The sequence below is a fragment of the Callospermophilus lateralis genome, chromosome 3, assembly GCF_048772815.1.
Source record: "Callospermophilus lateralis isolate mCalLat2 chromosome 3, mCalLat2.hap1, whole genome shotgun sequence".
In the NCBI taxonomy this organism is placed as follows: domain Eukaryota; kingdom Metazoa; phylum Chordata; class Mammalia; order Rodentia; family Sciuridae; genus Callospermophilus; species Callospermophilus lateralis.
In genome coordinates this window covers 132299781-132315015 of record NC_135307.1, presented here as the reverse complement: position 1 = coordinate 132315015, position 15235 = coordinate 132299781, and the positions used below count along the sequence as shown (strand labels likewise).

Below are 15235 nucleotides of genomic sequence, written 5' to 3'. Positions count from 1 at the left end.
ATTCTCCTCCCTTGCCACTCCCGCCTTCTCTTTGGTGGGCTCAGGTTAATGGTCTGCAGAAGCATATTCTCTGGCCAGTAGAGGGAGAGGTGGGGTTTCTCTCTCCTTCTCTACCAGGCATGATCTTGGGCTTGAGGAGCCATGGGTATCTGTGCTGTGCCTAATTGCAGCAAGCATGCTCTCAGGATGTATGTATGGAAGATGGAAGCCTGAGTGCCTCAGTGAGGTAGAGAAAATTTCTGTGAGGTGGCTCTTTTCCTGTCCTCTAACCCTCCTCTTCCAGCTCCACCCCTGGGTCTAACATCCCCTCCCCTCTGTCATCCAGGTGTATCCACTGTGGTGTTGTCCACCTGACCTTGGCCTTGCTGAAAAGCCATATCCAGGAGCGACACTGTCAGGTTTTCCACAAATGTGCATTCTGCCCCATGGCCTTCAAGACTGCCAGCAGTACCGCGGACCACAGTGCCACCCAGCACCCCACACAGCCCCACAGACCCTCCCAGTGAGTGCAGCTCCAAGGCCAGTGGGTTCTGTGGGGCAGAGAGGAGTGGCCTGGGTGCTGTAAGGGGTGGTTTAGGGATGGACTGGGAAGCTGAGGCTAGAGGCAGAGATACCTGGAGACTGTTGAAGACATCCTTAGGCAGGGGAGTATCTACAGTGGCTCAGGGTAGTGCTTTCCCAAACCTAACTGTGGTTCAGAGAGAGCAGAGAAGGGGTGGGGGGCTTTGTGGTTCTGCAGCAGAGCCTTGGCTGCCTCATACCCTGGGGCTTGTCTCATCAGGCTCATTTATAAGTGCTCCTGTGAAATGGTCTTCAACAAGAAGAGGCACTTTCAGCAGCATTTTTACCAGAATGTCAGCAAGGCGCAGGCAGGCGTCTTCAAGTGCCCTGAGTGCCCACTCCTATTCCTACAGAAGCCAGAGTTGATGCAGCACGTCAAGGTGGGCTGCCTTGGGGGTGGAGGCTGGGGAGGAGGGTACCTCAGGCCGGGGGTCTGACTCTGTGCATCTTTCCCCCTGCCCAGTCAGTAATCGCTCTCCCCATCCCCAGAGCACCCACGGTGTTCCCCGAAACGTGGACGAGCTATCAAGCCTCCAGTCTTCAGCGGACACGTCCTCCAGCCGCCCTGGCTCCCGGGTTCCCACTGAGTCCCCAGCTACCAGTGTGGCTGGACGGGGCAGTTCCCTGCCCTCTGGCCGCTGGGGTAGGCCCGAAGCCCATCGCAGGGTTGAAGCTAGGCCTCGGCTGAGGAACACTGGCTGGACCTGCCAGGAGTGCCAGGAATGGGTTCCCGATCGAGAAAGCTATGTGTCCCACATGAAAAAGAGTCATGGTCGGGTAAGTGCAGCCACAAGGTCACAGTACAGTGCAAGAGTCACTGGACTTTTGTCCTGTGAAGTTAAGGTCCCCTTATGTGGCTGACCCCATAGGGTTCCTGGTACTTAGGGCAGGTTTGTGCCACAGACCTTCAGGTCTTCCTTTCTGTCCATATCATGTGAGAATAAAGATGCACCCAGAACTATCTTCTGGTTCTGATGCTTTGTGACTTGTCACCTCTTCCCTTAGACATTGAAGCGGTACCCGTGTCGGCAGTGTGAACAGTCGTTCCACACCCCTAACAGCCTGCGCAAACACATCCGCAACAACCATGACACAGTAAAGAAGGTCTATACTTGTGGGTGAGTCCCTGGAGGTGGAGGGGAACAGGCCTAAAATTCAAAAGATTGCCTGTGGCCCCTCTAGGGCTTTTCTCTGCTGCGAGATCAGGAGTCTGAGGCAGGAGATGAATGAGTTTCTAACTTGAAAAACACTGTCACTAATTCAGAAGTCAGGGAGATACCAGCTTCCAAGACCTGGTGGCTGCTGAGCTTTCTCCGTCTCCTCAGCCCCAGCCAACATAGCCAGTTGTGAGGGACCCTGAGGTTTAAAAAGAGTGAGGTAATGTGATGCATTCTTGCCCCACTCCTGTGATCATCTGCCCATGCTTCAGCATGTACCCTGGTCCTTTCACTCTGACCACTAGCCCAGCACTGAGGCTTCTGGGCAGTGATATCAGGGAGCAAGATGGTGGCTGAGGGCCAGGTGGCAAGTGTGCAGGCAGGCTGACCTGCTATTGTCTGCCACCTTGACTGGCTTGCTGTCTGGATCTCACTGGGAGCACCTGGTGCCAGTACCAGGCCGTCTAAGGACACAGCTGTCTGCCTGCTTCATTCTTCCTGGTGTTCATTTGAAGAGCACCAAGGAAGCCTGCAGCCTGGAGTCTTACCCCAATTCTCTGGCTGGCTCTTGCAGGTACTGCTCTGAGGACAGCCCCAGCTTTCCCCGGCCCTCACTCCTAGAGAGCCACATCAGCCTTATGCATGGCATCAGAAACCCTGACTTGAGCCAGACATCCAAAGTCAGACTTCCAGGTGCACATTCCCCTCAGGTGAGTGTGGGCTGCCTGCTCAGTTAGGCCTGGGTTTTGGGAGTCATCAGGAGGAGCACAGGGAGTCCATTGGTACTCACAGCCATGGAGCAACCTGTGATAACTTCCCTTAGTGTGAGTCACTCTAGTCTGTGACCTACATGGGCAATGCACACAAGTAGAGAACAGGACAACATGGCCTGTCAGCCTTCTGTTGCTACGGTTTCCCTGACACTGTAACCACCCCCTCTTCAGTGTGTGTGTGCTCCGTGGACATTGGAGCATTTTCACAGACATCGTCTTGCTTCTGTTTCATAGCAGTCCTGTGAGGCAGGGCTGCCCTGTCAGGTGAGAGTCATGACGTCAGTGTTAGTTACCTCCCTGTCTGACTAGTTATGGAAAAAGCCAGGTCTAGACCTGCTATCTAGGCCCTTTCCCTGACTTCATCTCTATTCTGTGCCCTATTCCTATTTTGCTAAACTTTGGAGCAGCCTATATCCCCTCCTAACTGCAGACTCTTGCCATGTCTGAGAAACTCTGAAGGCTGCCTGGAGTTCCAAGGCATTCTCAAAACTTTCTTGGTCTATTCAGAGTGGTGCTTGATGGCAAAGGCCCTTTCACACATAGTAGGTAGGGTGCAATTGATATTTTCTTTCCATAAGGAAAATGTGCATTCTCCCTTCCCCTAAAATGCACATACTTTCTGATCCAGCAATTCTGTTTCTGGGGCTTATCTGTAGAAAGCTTTGGCCTTGGGCATAAAGAAGTGTGTTCAAGGATGTTCACTGCACTGCTGTGTGTAGTAACAAAGATAGAACTCAACCAATGTTTGCCAGTGGGGACTGTCATCTCCACAATGGGTCAGTGTGCTGCCATTAGAAGAATGAAGCCTCTGTGTGTGCTTTCATGGAGACAAGCTCTAGTATATGTTGTTAAGTAAAAACTGCAGGGTGAAGAGAAGTGTGCATGGCACATGATTCATTTTGTAAAAGACAATAGCTTTATTTTTGTGTGTGCATAGGATAACTTTTCCCAGGCACAGTGGCATACACCTGTAATCCCGGCTAATGGGAAGGCTAAGGCAGGGGGATCCTAAGTTTGAAGCCAGCCTTGGAAGCTTAGACTCAAAAACTAAAAAAACAAGAAAGGGCTGGGGGTATAGCTCAGTGGTAAAGCACCCCCAGGATCAATTCCCAGAATCACAGGGAAAAAAAAAATCTCTTGGAGAGGCTACAAAATGGTACTATCATGTTCTTTGGAGAGCAGGCCTGGGGAATGGGGTAGGAGGGCCTTAAAATGTTCATATATTTGGAATGTTTGTGCCACATGTATGTTACACTAAAAAATACACAAAGATTGGAAATGAACCAAACCAGTGTTTAGGTCTGGGTGACCCTGGCCCGGGAAGTGTCTTCTTTGAGGCCTTTGGCTAACCTGGTCATGTCTGGGGGCTCATGTCAAGGGCTTGGCCTTGATTCTGCTCATGCTCTCTCTCCTTTCAGGTGAACCATCTGAAAAGACCAGTCAGCGCAGCAGGGGATGCTCCAGGCACCAGAAATGGCATGACTGTCTCTTCCACCAAAAGGCACAAGTCTCTTTTTCAGTGTGCAAAATGTAGCTTTGCCACAGACTCCGGGCTCGAGTTTCAGAGCCACATACCTCAGCACCAGGTGGACAGCTCCACAGCCCAGTGTCTTCTCTGTGGCTTGTGCTATACCTCTGCCAGCTCTCTCAGTCGCCATCTCTTCATTGTCCACAAAGTGAGAGACCAGGAGGAAGAGGAAGAGGAGGAGGAGATAGTGGAAGTGAAGGTGGAGGCAGCAGAGCCGGAGGAGGGCTCTGGGGAGGAGGTGGCCATGGAAACTAGAGAAAATGGACTAGAAGAATATGCTGGTGAGCCTTTGTCGACTGATCCAGGGGCAAGGAGATCATTAGGCCTGGCCCCAGAGGAGGACAGTGCCCAAGATGCTCAGAGTCAACCCCAGGCCTCTCAGGACCAGGACAGCCATGCACTATCCCCTCAGGTGTGACTGGAAGCTTTGCAATGTGTGCGGTCAGGTGGGCCACGGTATCCTTCACCTGCCGTGCAAACTGTGGAAAATAAAAGGCTCTGCCCTGGTGTGTGCGTGGCCACTGTGCCCTAGAGCAGTGTCTGCTCTGAGCTGTGGGTCTTGGGTGTCCCCTAACCCCAGGAAATATGGGGTCACCCAGGACCCTCACAGCTCTGAATTTGCTTGTTATTTATGCCTTTGTGCTGCTTCTTGGTACCCCAACTCTTGTCTGTATCCTTCCAACCCCAGGCTGCTGTGTGGCCCAACTCCAGTGCTGTCAACTCAGCTCGAAATCCCTCTGCGTCTGCTCTTCTAGGAGGCTCCTGCTTGCTGCCTTTAGCCAGGAGACTCCTCAGAGCTCTATTTGCCTGCAGATACTAGCTCTCCTTCCTTCCTTCAGAGCCTGAGAAGGAGCAGAATGAGGGGTGCTGACAGTCCCTCTAGGAGAGCTCTTCCCAGCCTGGCTTGGCCAGGGCCCTTGGTCACCTTGCCCTTCCTTACTGTCTTTGATTCTTTTCCTCAAAAATAGTCTCGAGAACTAATTGTTATACTGGCTCATCATGTCTCTGTGGGTGGGAGAAACTTCAGTACACCCCTGTTTGAAACCAGGGACAGCAGGAGGTATGGCAAAGGCAGGTGCTGAGAGCCAGATCTCCTTCAGAAGGAGCTGTGGGTGGGTCTTTGCACTGCTGCTGTCTGCCTTCCTTGACAAGTGGGGTTCGGGGCACACAGACATTGGAATATTTGTATTCTTGCTCCTGTGCCATTAGAGAGGCTGCTGCCCCAGGCAGACCAGCCCTCCTCCTCTCGGCTACACTCATGTTGCTCAGACTATATTTCAAATAAAAAAATCTTCTTACCATACAGGTAGGCTCTTGTATTCCTCTCCAAGTGAGCCTGGCCCTTCCCTGCTCCACCTGAGGGTCTTTCCCCCAGGCTTCCGTTGTTTATTCTATCTCTGAGGGGAAATAATGCTTCCTATTGTCAGAGGAAGATCCTCTAGATTCTGGCACTTGTGGTGAGGAAACCGGGAACCCCATACTTCTTGGTTCTCTAGAGACCTTCTGAAGGAACAGGGGGAGGTCTCAATGCCAGTCAAAAGTCACCTTCCAGGTCTCCCCTGGGCTAGTGCCTTAAGGCCTATCAAACTTCGAGTGTCTCCATCTTTCTTACATAGTAATTTTCAACCTAGTGTAACCTTCTGCTGATAAAGGGATGAATAGGAGGAATTCTGTAATTCTCTGGCAGCATTCGAGACCTTGGTCTGTCTTCTGCCACAGAGAACTCAGATGTGGCAGAATAGGGATTAGACTGGGGAGGTAGGTCTGTCCTTTTACTGACGGTGGATTTAGAACCTGCCCAAGCACAAGGAGTAGGCTGTCCTCTGTCATCTGACCCAAGTGGCCTGGGCCCAGGCCCAGTAGGATCTAGTACTGGCTAGGTACTCAGAGGTGATCTTTAAGGGGAGGCAATTATAATTTAAGTCAGATAAATATGTCTTTCCACAATTGAAAAAAACAACGCATTTTTTCTTCTATCAAATGCCAAATTTTTGATGGAAATGCTAATGACAGTGGGAAAGGTTAGCACTTGCTCAGTTTCAGAGAGACTTTGGCCATCTGTACCATTTTAATTATTGCTCTTTCTGGCAAGTCCACCATGGTCCCTGCTTTCAAAGCTGGCAGTGAGGGCAAGTTGGCTGCCTGCAAAACCAGAGCAAGCCCCTGCTTAGCTATTGTCCCTTTCCTAATTCCAATTGCAGGGGGCTAGCCCTGTGCCCTAGGTCCATTTGTAAAAACAGGTTCTGGAGGAAGGAGGCAGATAAAGGTGTTTGAAGTGGATGGCTGAATTCCTTCCTGCTTAGAAACATGGTAGCTAGAGCACAGGCAAAGACCCAGACCCGTCTCTCCTCCTAGTGTGGAAGAATGTGAGCTGCCGACAGGGAATCCTGGGTCATGACCTGGATTCTGCCCTTAACCAACTCTCAACCATGGGCCTCTCTCCTTCAAAATGTAACTAGTAATTCTTACTCAACTCCCTTCACAGGCTTTTATGAGATCATGAATGTGCCCATACTTATAGTTTATACAACGCTATATGAACATGGGGAATCCATACTTGAAGGCTTGGAGAGTGGCACATGCCTTCCATTCACAGCTGGATGCTGACTTTAGTTCAGAATTGGCCTGGCACAGCTCCATTATTTAGTAGTAGAGATGATAGAGTTGTAAGCCCCGCTCACATGCCCAGCGTCTTGCTCGACACTTTTTGATGACTCTCTAATTTAACCCTCACAAAGATCTCAGTTATCCCCCATTTTACAGAGAAGAAAACTGAGACTCAGATTGAATGATGGACATGTTGGGCTACTTGTGGTGACAGTACAAGTGAGTCACACCTGTCAAACCACTGTGCTGCCTTAGTGACCAAAGCTATTTAGGCTGGCTGCCTGCTCATCAGTGGTTTGCAGACATCCTGAAGTCCACTTTTCTGCTTCCCAGAGAGTTGGGGTGCCCCACAAGTGCCAGGTTCTCTTCAGAGTCCATCTATGCCTTGTCACCCTGTGCATTGCACCTGCTTGTGAGGTCCTAAAGTACATGCAGTGTCTACAAACATTCATTCTCATGAGGATTCACTTCGCCATTTTAATACCATCATTTTTTTTAAGGATTGTCTAGAAAATGTTGCCTAACCTTCATAGGGTACACATGGTTCCCTCAGAGTCCAGTATCTTCTGATCTTCTTTTTCATGATTTTTTTTAATGTTTGTGCTATCATTTGTCATCATCAGAGAATGCTTGCTATAACAGGCACTTAACTGCTGCAGTGAATGCTCTGCTGATCAAGTTAAACAGATAAGATGCCTGCTCTGTACAAACTATCATTTAATACACTCTGAAGCTTGACAAATGACTAGTATTTATTCTCCAACTGCTTTATCTCTGTAAAATGATATGCTGAATTACTATGAGCTAATTGTTGTAGAAAGAACTTTCAACTTATGTAAACAGTCTGGATTTTAAAACATACTAGTTGTGGCCCAACAAGTTCCACATTTTGCCTCCCCCAAGACTAAGGAACTTCTGTCCTGTTCACCACTGTATATGCAGTACCAGGCTGTTTCTTTTATTTTTTGTTTGTTTTGAAAAATTAATACATATACATGGTAAGACATTCAACAATATAAGGGTATACAATAAAAAGTAAACTCCCAAAGGAGGTCAGCCTCCAGTCCCCTCTCCAAAGTTAATCACTGTTATTGATATCTTGTATATCCTTTCAGAGCAATTCTATGCATTTAAAAATTTATAAATATGTATATTTATATATCTATTTTTAATACAAATGGTAGCATTCTGTACACAGTGTTCTGAAGCTTGCTTTTTTCACTTACACAGTAGTTTGGAGATTGTTCCAAACTCAGGCTGGGTTATCGGTTATTGTAATTCTTTGAAAGCTTCTAGCACAGTTCTTTGCATACAATAATGCTTCTAAAAGTGTATGGATGAGTGAATGAATGTGTGCATGAATGAATAAATCTGATTCAAATGGTAACTACAAAGTTCTCTCAGGGTCTGACCTGCTCAAGATGGGACCTTATAGATTCTAGAATTTATCCTCTTGTTTTCCAAGGAATTCAGGCTGTTGTTCATCTTCTCTGTAGATGCCACAGCAGCCCTAGGAAGTGGACACAAGATGACCTAGGCCCCTGGAGGAAAGAGCAGAGCCTAGAGCTCTGCTCCAGAGTATGGGATTCCCCCCGCCCCCGGCCCAGGTCTCTATTTAAAATGTCTCCTTTTTTAAAAAAAAAAAAAAAGCTTTTTTTTTTTTTTGAGAGAGAGAGAAAGAGAGAATTTTAACATTTTATTTTTTAGTTTTCGGCAGACACAACATCTTTATTTGTACGTGGTGCTGAGGATTGAACCTGGGCCGCACGCATGCCAGGCAAGTGCGCTACCGCTTGAGCCACATCCCCAGCCCCTAAAAATGTCTCCTTCTTATTGGAAAACAGTGTAACATTGGAGAAGATAGAAAATATGCATATTTGTAATCTCGTCCTTTTACCATTGCAGTATCATTTTTGTTATATCACATTCCAGTCCTTGCTCAACACATTTGTTAGGTTAATTTATGGCATAATCGTTGTAACAACAGTGGTTCATATTGAACATTTCTATGTATATATCTATTTTAATACAAACAGTAGCAGACATTCTTACATTTTTGGGGGGGTGGGGTGGGGAGGAGGGTTTTGGGGATTGAACCCAGGGGTGCTTCACCATTGAGCCACATTCCTAGTCCTTTTTATTTTGAGACAGGGTCTAAGTTGCTGAGGCCAGCTTTGAGCTTGTGGTCCTCCTACCTCAGCCTCCCAAGCCATTGAGATTATTGGCATGTGCCACCACACCCAGCTCACATTCATTCTTTTACTTAGCCTCATAACAATCCTATGTGATAGATACTACTAGTATTATTTCGGAGTCAGTGCAATTGAGGTTCAGAGTGGCTGAATGATTTCCCTAGAGCTACAAAGTTAGCAAGGGACAGAGCTGGAATTTCGTACTCAGTGTTAGTATAACTAACACTCTATTGTCTCTAATTTCAAAACATACTTCTGTCCACTTAACATTACGTCATGAACATTTTCTGAGTTTCTACATAGTCTTGAAATATTTTCAATTATTTTAATTAATTATTTCATCATGCCAAATCAACATAATTTACTTAACCACTTCCTGCTTAACACTTCCATTTCCCACTTCATCAGGGAAATGAAAAATGTTGGGCATACAGCCTTCTGCTTCTGCAGAATTATTTCCTCAGGAGTTTGTTCCTATTTTTCCTTGAGTAATGGCAATGTGATAGAATGGAGCAGGCCAGAGACTAGAAGTTAAAAGCCCTTAGGTTCCAGTCTCATTTGCCATCAGTTCTCTCACCAGTCAAATGAGGAGATTGGTTTATATAGCTGGATATCTTGAGTTTGCCAAATTGTGTCTTCTTATTTCTGTATATATTCAGGTCAAAGTAGAGAAAACCTTCCCAAAAGCAAGAATTCTTAACAGTATTTTCCCTTTGCTTATTTACTTTTGGCCTAGATATATAAAGAAATGGAAAAGACCTCCCTTTGCTCCCCACCCAGATGTATCACTTTTATTTCAATTTGTAATTTCAATTAACATCAGATTTATGTTTTTTTCAGATAGATTTCTAGCCCATCAGGCACAGTGTCATATGCCTGTAATCCCATCAACTTGGGAGACTGAGGCAGGAGAATCACAAGTTCAAGACCAGCCTCAGCAACTTAGCAGGGATCTGTCTCAAAAAAAAATAAGAAGGGTTAGAGATGTAGCTCAGTGACAGAGACCTCTGGGCTCCATCTGTAGCACCGGGGTGGGGTGGGGATGGGGATAAATTAGCTCTTTTATGACTATTTTCTTTGGCTTTTGTTGAGACTGTCTAAGTTTGAACTATGGATCATTCCCAAGCATCCCTAAACCCTTCCATCATTCAAGCACATTAGGCACCTATATTCAGATGAATTTCTTAGCAAGTTCATTGTGCTACGTACTGGCCCTTTAAAATGCTTTTTTTTTCTTTCTTTTAACCATTTGTAAATTTAAAGTGTGTTTATTGAAGGAATATAAAAAAAACCAAAGAGCCCAGCGTGGTGACTCACGCCTGTAATCCCAATAATTTGGGAGGCTGAGACAGGAGGATCACAAGTTCAAAGCCAGCCTCAGCAGTTAAGCAAGGCCCTAAGCAGCTTAGTGAGAACTTATCTCAAAGTAAAACATAAAAAGGGCTGGGATGTGGCTCAGTGATTAAGCACCCCTGGGTTCAATCCCCGTATCAAAAGAAAAAAAATCAACAAAGAGCCAGGTATGGTGGTGCACACCTGAAATCCCCCCCAAAAAACCTGGGGATGTAGCTCAGTGGTAAAGTCCTCCTGGGTTCAATCCCCTATGTACCAAATACATAAATAAATAAAAATCAATAAACATGTCATTGATCATATGAAAGATGGAAGGATGTGATAAAGCTATTTACAATTTCTGTCTGGAATGAGTCCCCATAATTGTGCTCAAATGATAGTGGACTGTAGCACCAGATCACTTCAAGGGTGGTCATGGTATTGCATAAACATCAATTGTCCAGACCTATTAGACTTTCTAAAATTGAAGCCCATCACCTTTGCCTCTATTCTCTGTGAAAAAGGGGACTGCTGATTGTGCTTTTATTTGACAGAGTGGTTAAAATTCTCTTCCACCTGCCATTCATTAAACTGGGAAACCCCATTGTTTCCGAGCCTCTCTTCTCAATTATAGCCCAGGACACACTGTACACAATTATTCTACTCTGGGTCTTTCTAGTACACAGAGCAATCTGCTTAGAATTTCCCTCTAAATTCATTGTGCATAGTCAGGACAGAATATTTGGGGTATCTGAGGAGGGTGGGTATAGCTTTTTAAGAAGCTCTTTGTCAATAGAGAAAGATTCACATTTCTTTCCTTGACTGATTTTGAAGAAGGCTTGGGATATGATTTAAAAATGGGCAAAGAAAAAGACAGAGGTTGAGGGGTTGAGTGAACAGTATGGAGGTGATGGCAGAGAAAGGGTTAGAAAGTTGAAAAAAGCTGGGGAACAGCTCAGTGGTAGAGTGCTTGCCTAGCACACTCAAGGCGCTGTTCCATTCCCAGCATCACAAAAGAAAAAAGTTGTGAGGAACAGGCAAGAGAATTTGAACAAACAGAGTTTAAAGCTTGGAAAAAAATGCACTTGACTCCTAAGACAGTGAAAGAGGTGGTGACTTGATTTGTCCATGGCATCCCTTGGGTGGGCAGTAATGATGGCAACTGAGGCAGGGAGGTATTCAAGTTTTTAGAAGAGTGAGAAAATACAGGTGTTGAGGAAAAGGAAGGCTGAGATACAAAACATTCCCTTAGTCAATCACGCATGGAGATGCAAGCCTATAATCCCAGCTACTCAGGAGTTTGAGGCAGGAGGATCTCAAATTTGAGGTCAACTTCAGCAACTTAGGGAGACCCTCACTCAAAATAAAAAATAAAGGTCTGAGATGTACCTCGTTGGTGATGTGCCCCTTCTCCACATTCAATCCCCAGTAGTATTTTAAAAAAATGCTAGAGATATAACTCAGTGACAGAGGCCCCTGCATTCAATTTCCCTGTACATGTGTGTGTGTGTGGGGGCGGGGATCAAAGAGGGGGTAGGCGGGGCCGTGTTCCCTTGAAGAAAAAAGGCTGGTTCACTCTGGTTGGAGATGCATGGGTTGAGAACAACCTTTCTTAGGTTCTAAAGAAGATGTGTTGTATCCTGGATCTAACTAATTGCTGCCCCTGACCACAGAGTCACCCTCTCACCTGGAAGTGCCTAGATTTGTGGCAGTCTGATTGTGGAATCAGAGTAAATAGATTGGGGAGGACCCCTAGCTGGGGTAGCCCTAATGTGAGCCCCCAACTCCCCTTTCAATCAAAATAGAATTAGGAGTGGTTTCTTGTTGCCAGCAGTCCTTTCATTGGTGTCCACTTACACAAGCACAGCTGTGGCCACATCACCAGTCCCTGGATTCAAACATGCCAGAGTAGCTAGCTCATCCCAGGGCAGCAGGACCTGGAGGCTCCACCCTCCAGGAACAGAGGCTCAGCTGTCTGAGCTGAGACCTCTGGCAGCTCCAGGAGGAAATCAGTCAGGCAGTCAAGAGCACTGCAGATCAGCCAGCAGAAAGGGTTGTTTGCAGTGCAGGAGAGTAGATTCCTGTGGGAGGGCAGGACCAGCAGAGATTTGGGTTTTGTTGAGCTTAGAGCCAAGACTTTAGAATAAATGGAATCAAGAGAAGGAGAACCAAAAGAGGAGATCTGGAGGGAGTGCACAGGTGTTTGATTTAGTCAGGGGAACTTTGAGGACTGCAGTAGAAGCCGATGATGATGCATGAGGAGGTCCTCCCTGATGTCTCTCCTAGTCCTGTGCCACAGCTTATGGAACAAGCCACCTCAGTATGAGTCCATGTAGGTGCCAAAAAGAAAGAAATTAAGACCTGAAAAACCTACCGGTCATAGTGAAGTTGGTGATACTTGTGTCCATTTTGCCCTGTAAAGCTCATAGGCGAAGAGTAACCATTTATATAGCACAGTAGCCTGAGATGGACATTGGCAAAGCCGACATGTCCAGAGAGGAACATCCTGCATGGCATGGGGCTCACAGTGCCATTTAACATAAGGAGCTGTTGAAGGAACTTGATATTTCTTCAGGAAAAGAAATATAGGCACTCTTTTCACACCTTTGCAGGGCTGTTCTATCAAAAAGGAACTAGACCTCCATGGGGCCTCTGAACAGAATTCAACTTGGAATAAAAGGAAAATCCTCCTAAAAATGAAACCGGATGCCTGGAAGAGAGGCATATTCCATCCTCTGGGGATGCCCTTGCACAGGCTGGGGCACCTTTATAGGAGTACCCTAGATAGTGCTAAGATGCTCCCTGCAAGGGCAGGGTGGGGATTGAGGTGGGGAGTACTTAATGATGGCTAAGTTCCCTTCCTGCCAATGCTGACTGCTTCTGCCTCGTATCTCCTCTCTGGCACATAGCTAGAGCTATATGTTCTTCCCCTCACTTCCTCCTCTTCCCGGCCAGGAACCAAGTCTGGGCTTTGGAGTTCCATGTCAACTAATCCTCAGGGACTGACGATTGGTCACTTTTGTAGGGCATGCCTGATTCTGACCTTATGTTACAGCTCCAGCCATTGGATTGCTTCTGCCTTGTTCCGAAAACCAATGGTTGCACATTATAACACAATTCTGATAACCCATTACTGCTCGATATTGTGACTGGTTACCTTTGGGCTCTTTTGAGAAGTTTGGTAGTGAAGGGAAGGATAAATGTCTTAGGGAAAAATAAGCATTAGATAATCTTCACAGCTGTGGGGAGGAAAGCCAGTCAGGGGACAGAAGCTATTAGAGCAAAGTGGCTGAGAAGGCCAGAAGTTTGGGAGCTGGGAAAGGGAAAAAGTAGAGGTTGGGGGGCTGGAGTTGTAGCTCAGTGGTAGAGCGCTTGCCCAGCATGTGTGAGGCACTGGGTTCGATTCTTAGCACCACATATAAATAAATGAATAAAATAAAGGTCCATCAACAACTAAAAAAAATTTAAAATAAAAAGTAGAGGTTGGTGGGACACAGGAATGATAAAGCTAGCCTGTCCTTCAGAGTTGACATTCTTGCCCAATGACCTAATTTCTTCCTGTGTGTTGAAGGAACAGTTGACCCTTGGAAGTGAGGAAGAGGAAAGGGAGGTTGGAATCTTCTTTGAAGTATTTGCTATAGGGAAAGAAAAAGGTCAGCTTGGGAGAATGTCAAAGGATTGCCAAACTGTAGGAGACCAGCCTCAAATTGAACGCTAGAAATGTTGGCCCTCTCCAGAGCAAGAAGTAGCCACAGCCAGATTCCCGATTCCACCAATAAGGTTAGTCTAGTAGAAGGTCAACGGGCAAGTGAAAGGAAATTCCTGAGGAGAGGGTAGTTGAAGCTACTCTCCACTCTCCACTATGTCCATTTGTGGTCAGAGTGGATAAGAGAAGTCAGGAAGGAATGTGAGAGTGTAGAGGTAAGGGGTGGGGAGTTGAGGCCTAGAGCTGGCCTGAAGCCAAGGACAAGGTTGGAAAGTAGAAAGATAACAGAGTGTCATTTTAGAGGTGATGGAAGACCTGGTGACAAGGTTCCAGTGGTGGGCATTTGATTGGATTACCAAAGGCTAGTAAGAGTTAAGGCCTTTGAGAGAATGAGGTCAAGGGACCTGCTGCTGGGGGGTTGACTAAGTCATCAGAAGAGCTAGAATGATGGTGGGGGGCCAGAGCCTGGTGTAGCACAGTGGAACTTTATGTGAGTCAGTCATTGTTTTTAATAAGTTCAGGTGGAGGGTGGTAACAAATGTGGTATAATGTCCTGATAGCTAATAAATATTGAGGATAAAAGCTGAGGCAGGAAAATCACAAGTTCTAGCAGCTTATCCTCAGCACAGCCTTAGCAACTTAGCAAGACCTTGTCTCCAAAAAATCAAAAGGGATTCCTGGGTTCAATCCCCAGTACCACAAAACCAACAAATAAATCAGGGGTAAGTACTGGGTAATGTATGCTCTGGTCAAAGCTTCTAAGGAGGATGGATTTATTATTATTAAATGTCCCTTTCATGGCTCCCAAACTTCTGGCCTTCTCAGCCATCTTGTTCTAATAGCTCTGTCCCCTGCCTGTTTCCCTCCCCTCAGCTATGAAAAATATCTAATGTTAATTTTTCCCTAAGACATTTATCCTTCCCTTCACTACAATTTATTATTATTAAATTTATTATTAAATATTCCTTTGACATTTGTTAGCTTTGGGAGGGAGAAAGCTGAGTAGGAAGGAGAAAAGATGCAACTAAGTTAAAATACAAGTCATCTTCAAATTCATCCAAACCTTGGTGAAAGGGGCTGAGGTAAGAGAGCCAGAGTATCTGGGGAGACTCCACTGTGCTCTGGCAGGGAGCAGCTAAGTGTGTTAACAGTAGCCCAGCATTTTCCTACAGTAAGCATCCAGTTTACTCTGGGCCCCCAGGAAGTTTGAAACAACTGGAAGGAGGGATGCTGGCACCAGTAGCAAGTTCGTACAGTGCTTCATCAGTGCTCATGTTTAATGACAAACACTGACTGCATTGTGCTCGATTATTCCTAACGGAGAACCAGAGCATGCACTCCTCTGGACTCTTCTAGCATCATGTACAAATCTCTAGCAA

The 15235-nt window shown here is 46.3% G+C and overlaps 1 protein-coding gene across 3 annotated transcripts in view; it reads left to right on the top strand.

Annotated features, from left to right (window-relative positions):
- Positions 1–8388, top strand: part of Znf592 (zinc finger protein 592) — a 52965-nt gene extending 44577 nt beyond the window's left edge. For 2 of the 3 annotated variants that reach the window (XR_013090786.2, XR_013090787.2), the window contains exons 5-12: positions 326–502; positions 782–941; positions 1051–1338; positions 1567–1679; positions 2293–2428; positions 3910–4431; positions 8123–8233; positions 8334–8388. Coding sequence is in view for 1 of the 3 variants with exons in the window: in XM_076851295.2 (XP_076707410.2) it covers positions 326–502; positions 782–941; positions 1051–1338; positions 1567–1679; positions 2293–2428; positions 3910–4437 (1402 nt within the window). In the remaining 2 variants the exon portion in view is untranslated. Of the gene's footprint in view, positions 1–325; positions 503–781; positions 942–1050; positions 1339–1566; positions 1680–2292; positions 2429–3909; positions 7820–8122; positions 8234–8333 lie in introns of those variants that run through there. The other variant, XM_076851295.2, reaches the window with a different exon arrangement.
- Positions 8389–15235: the final 6847 nt, after the last annotated feature.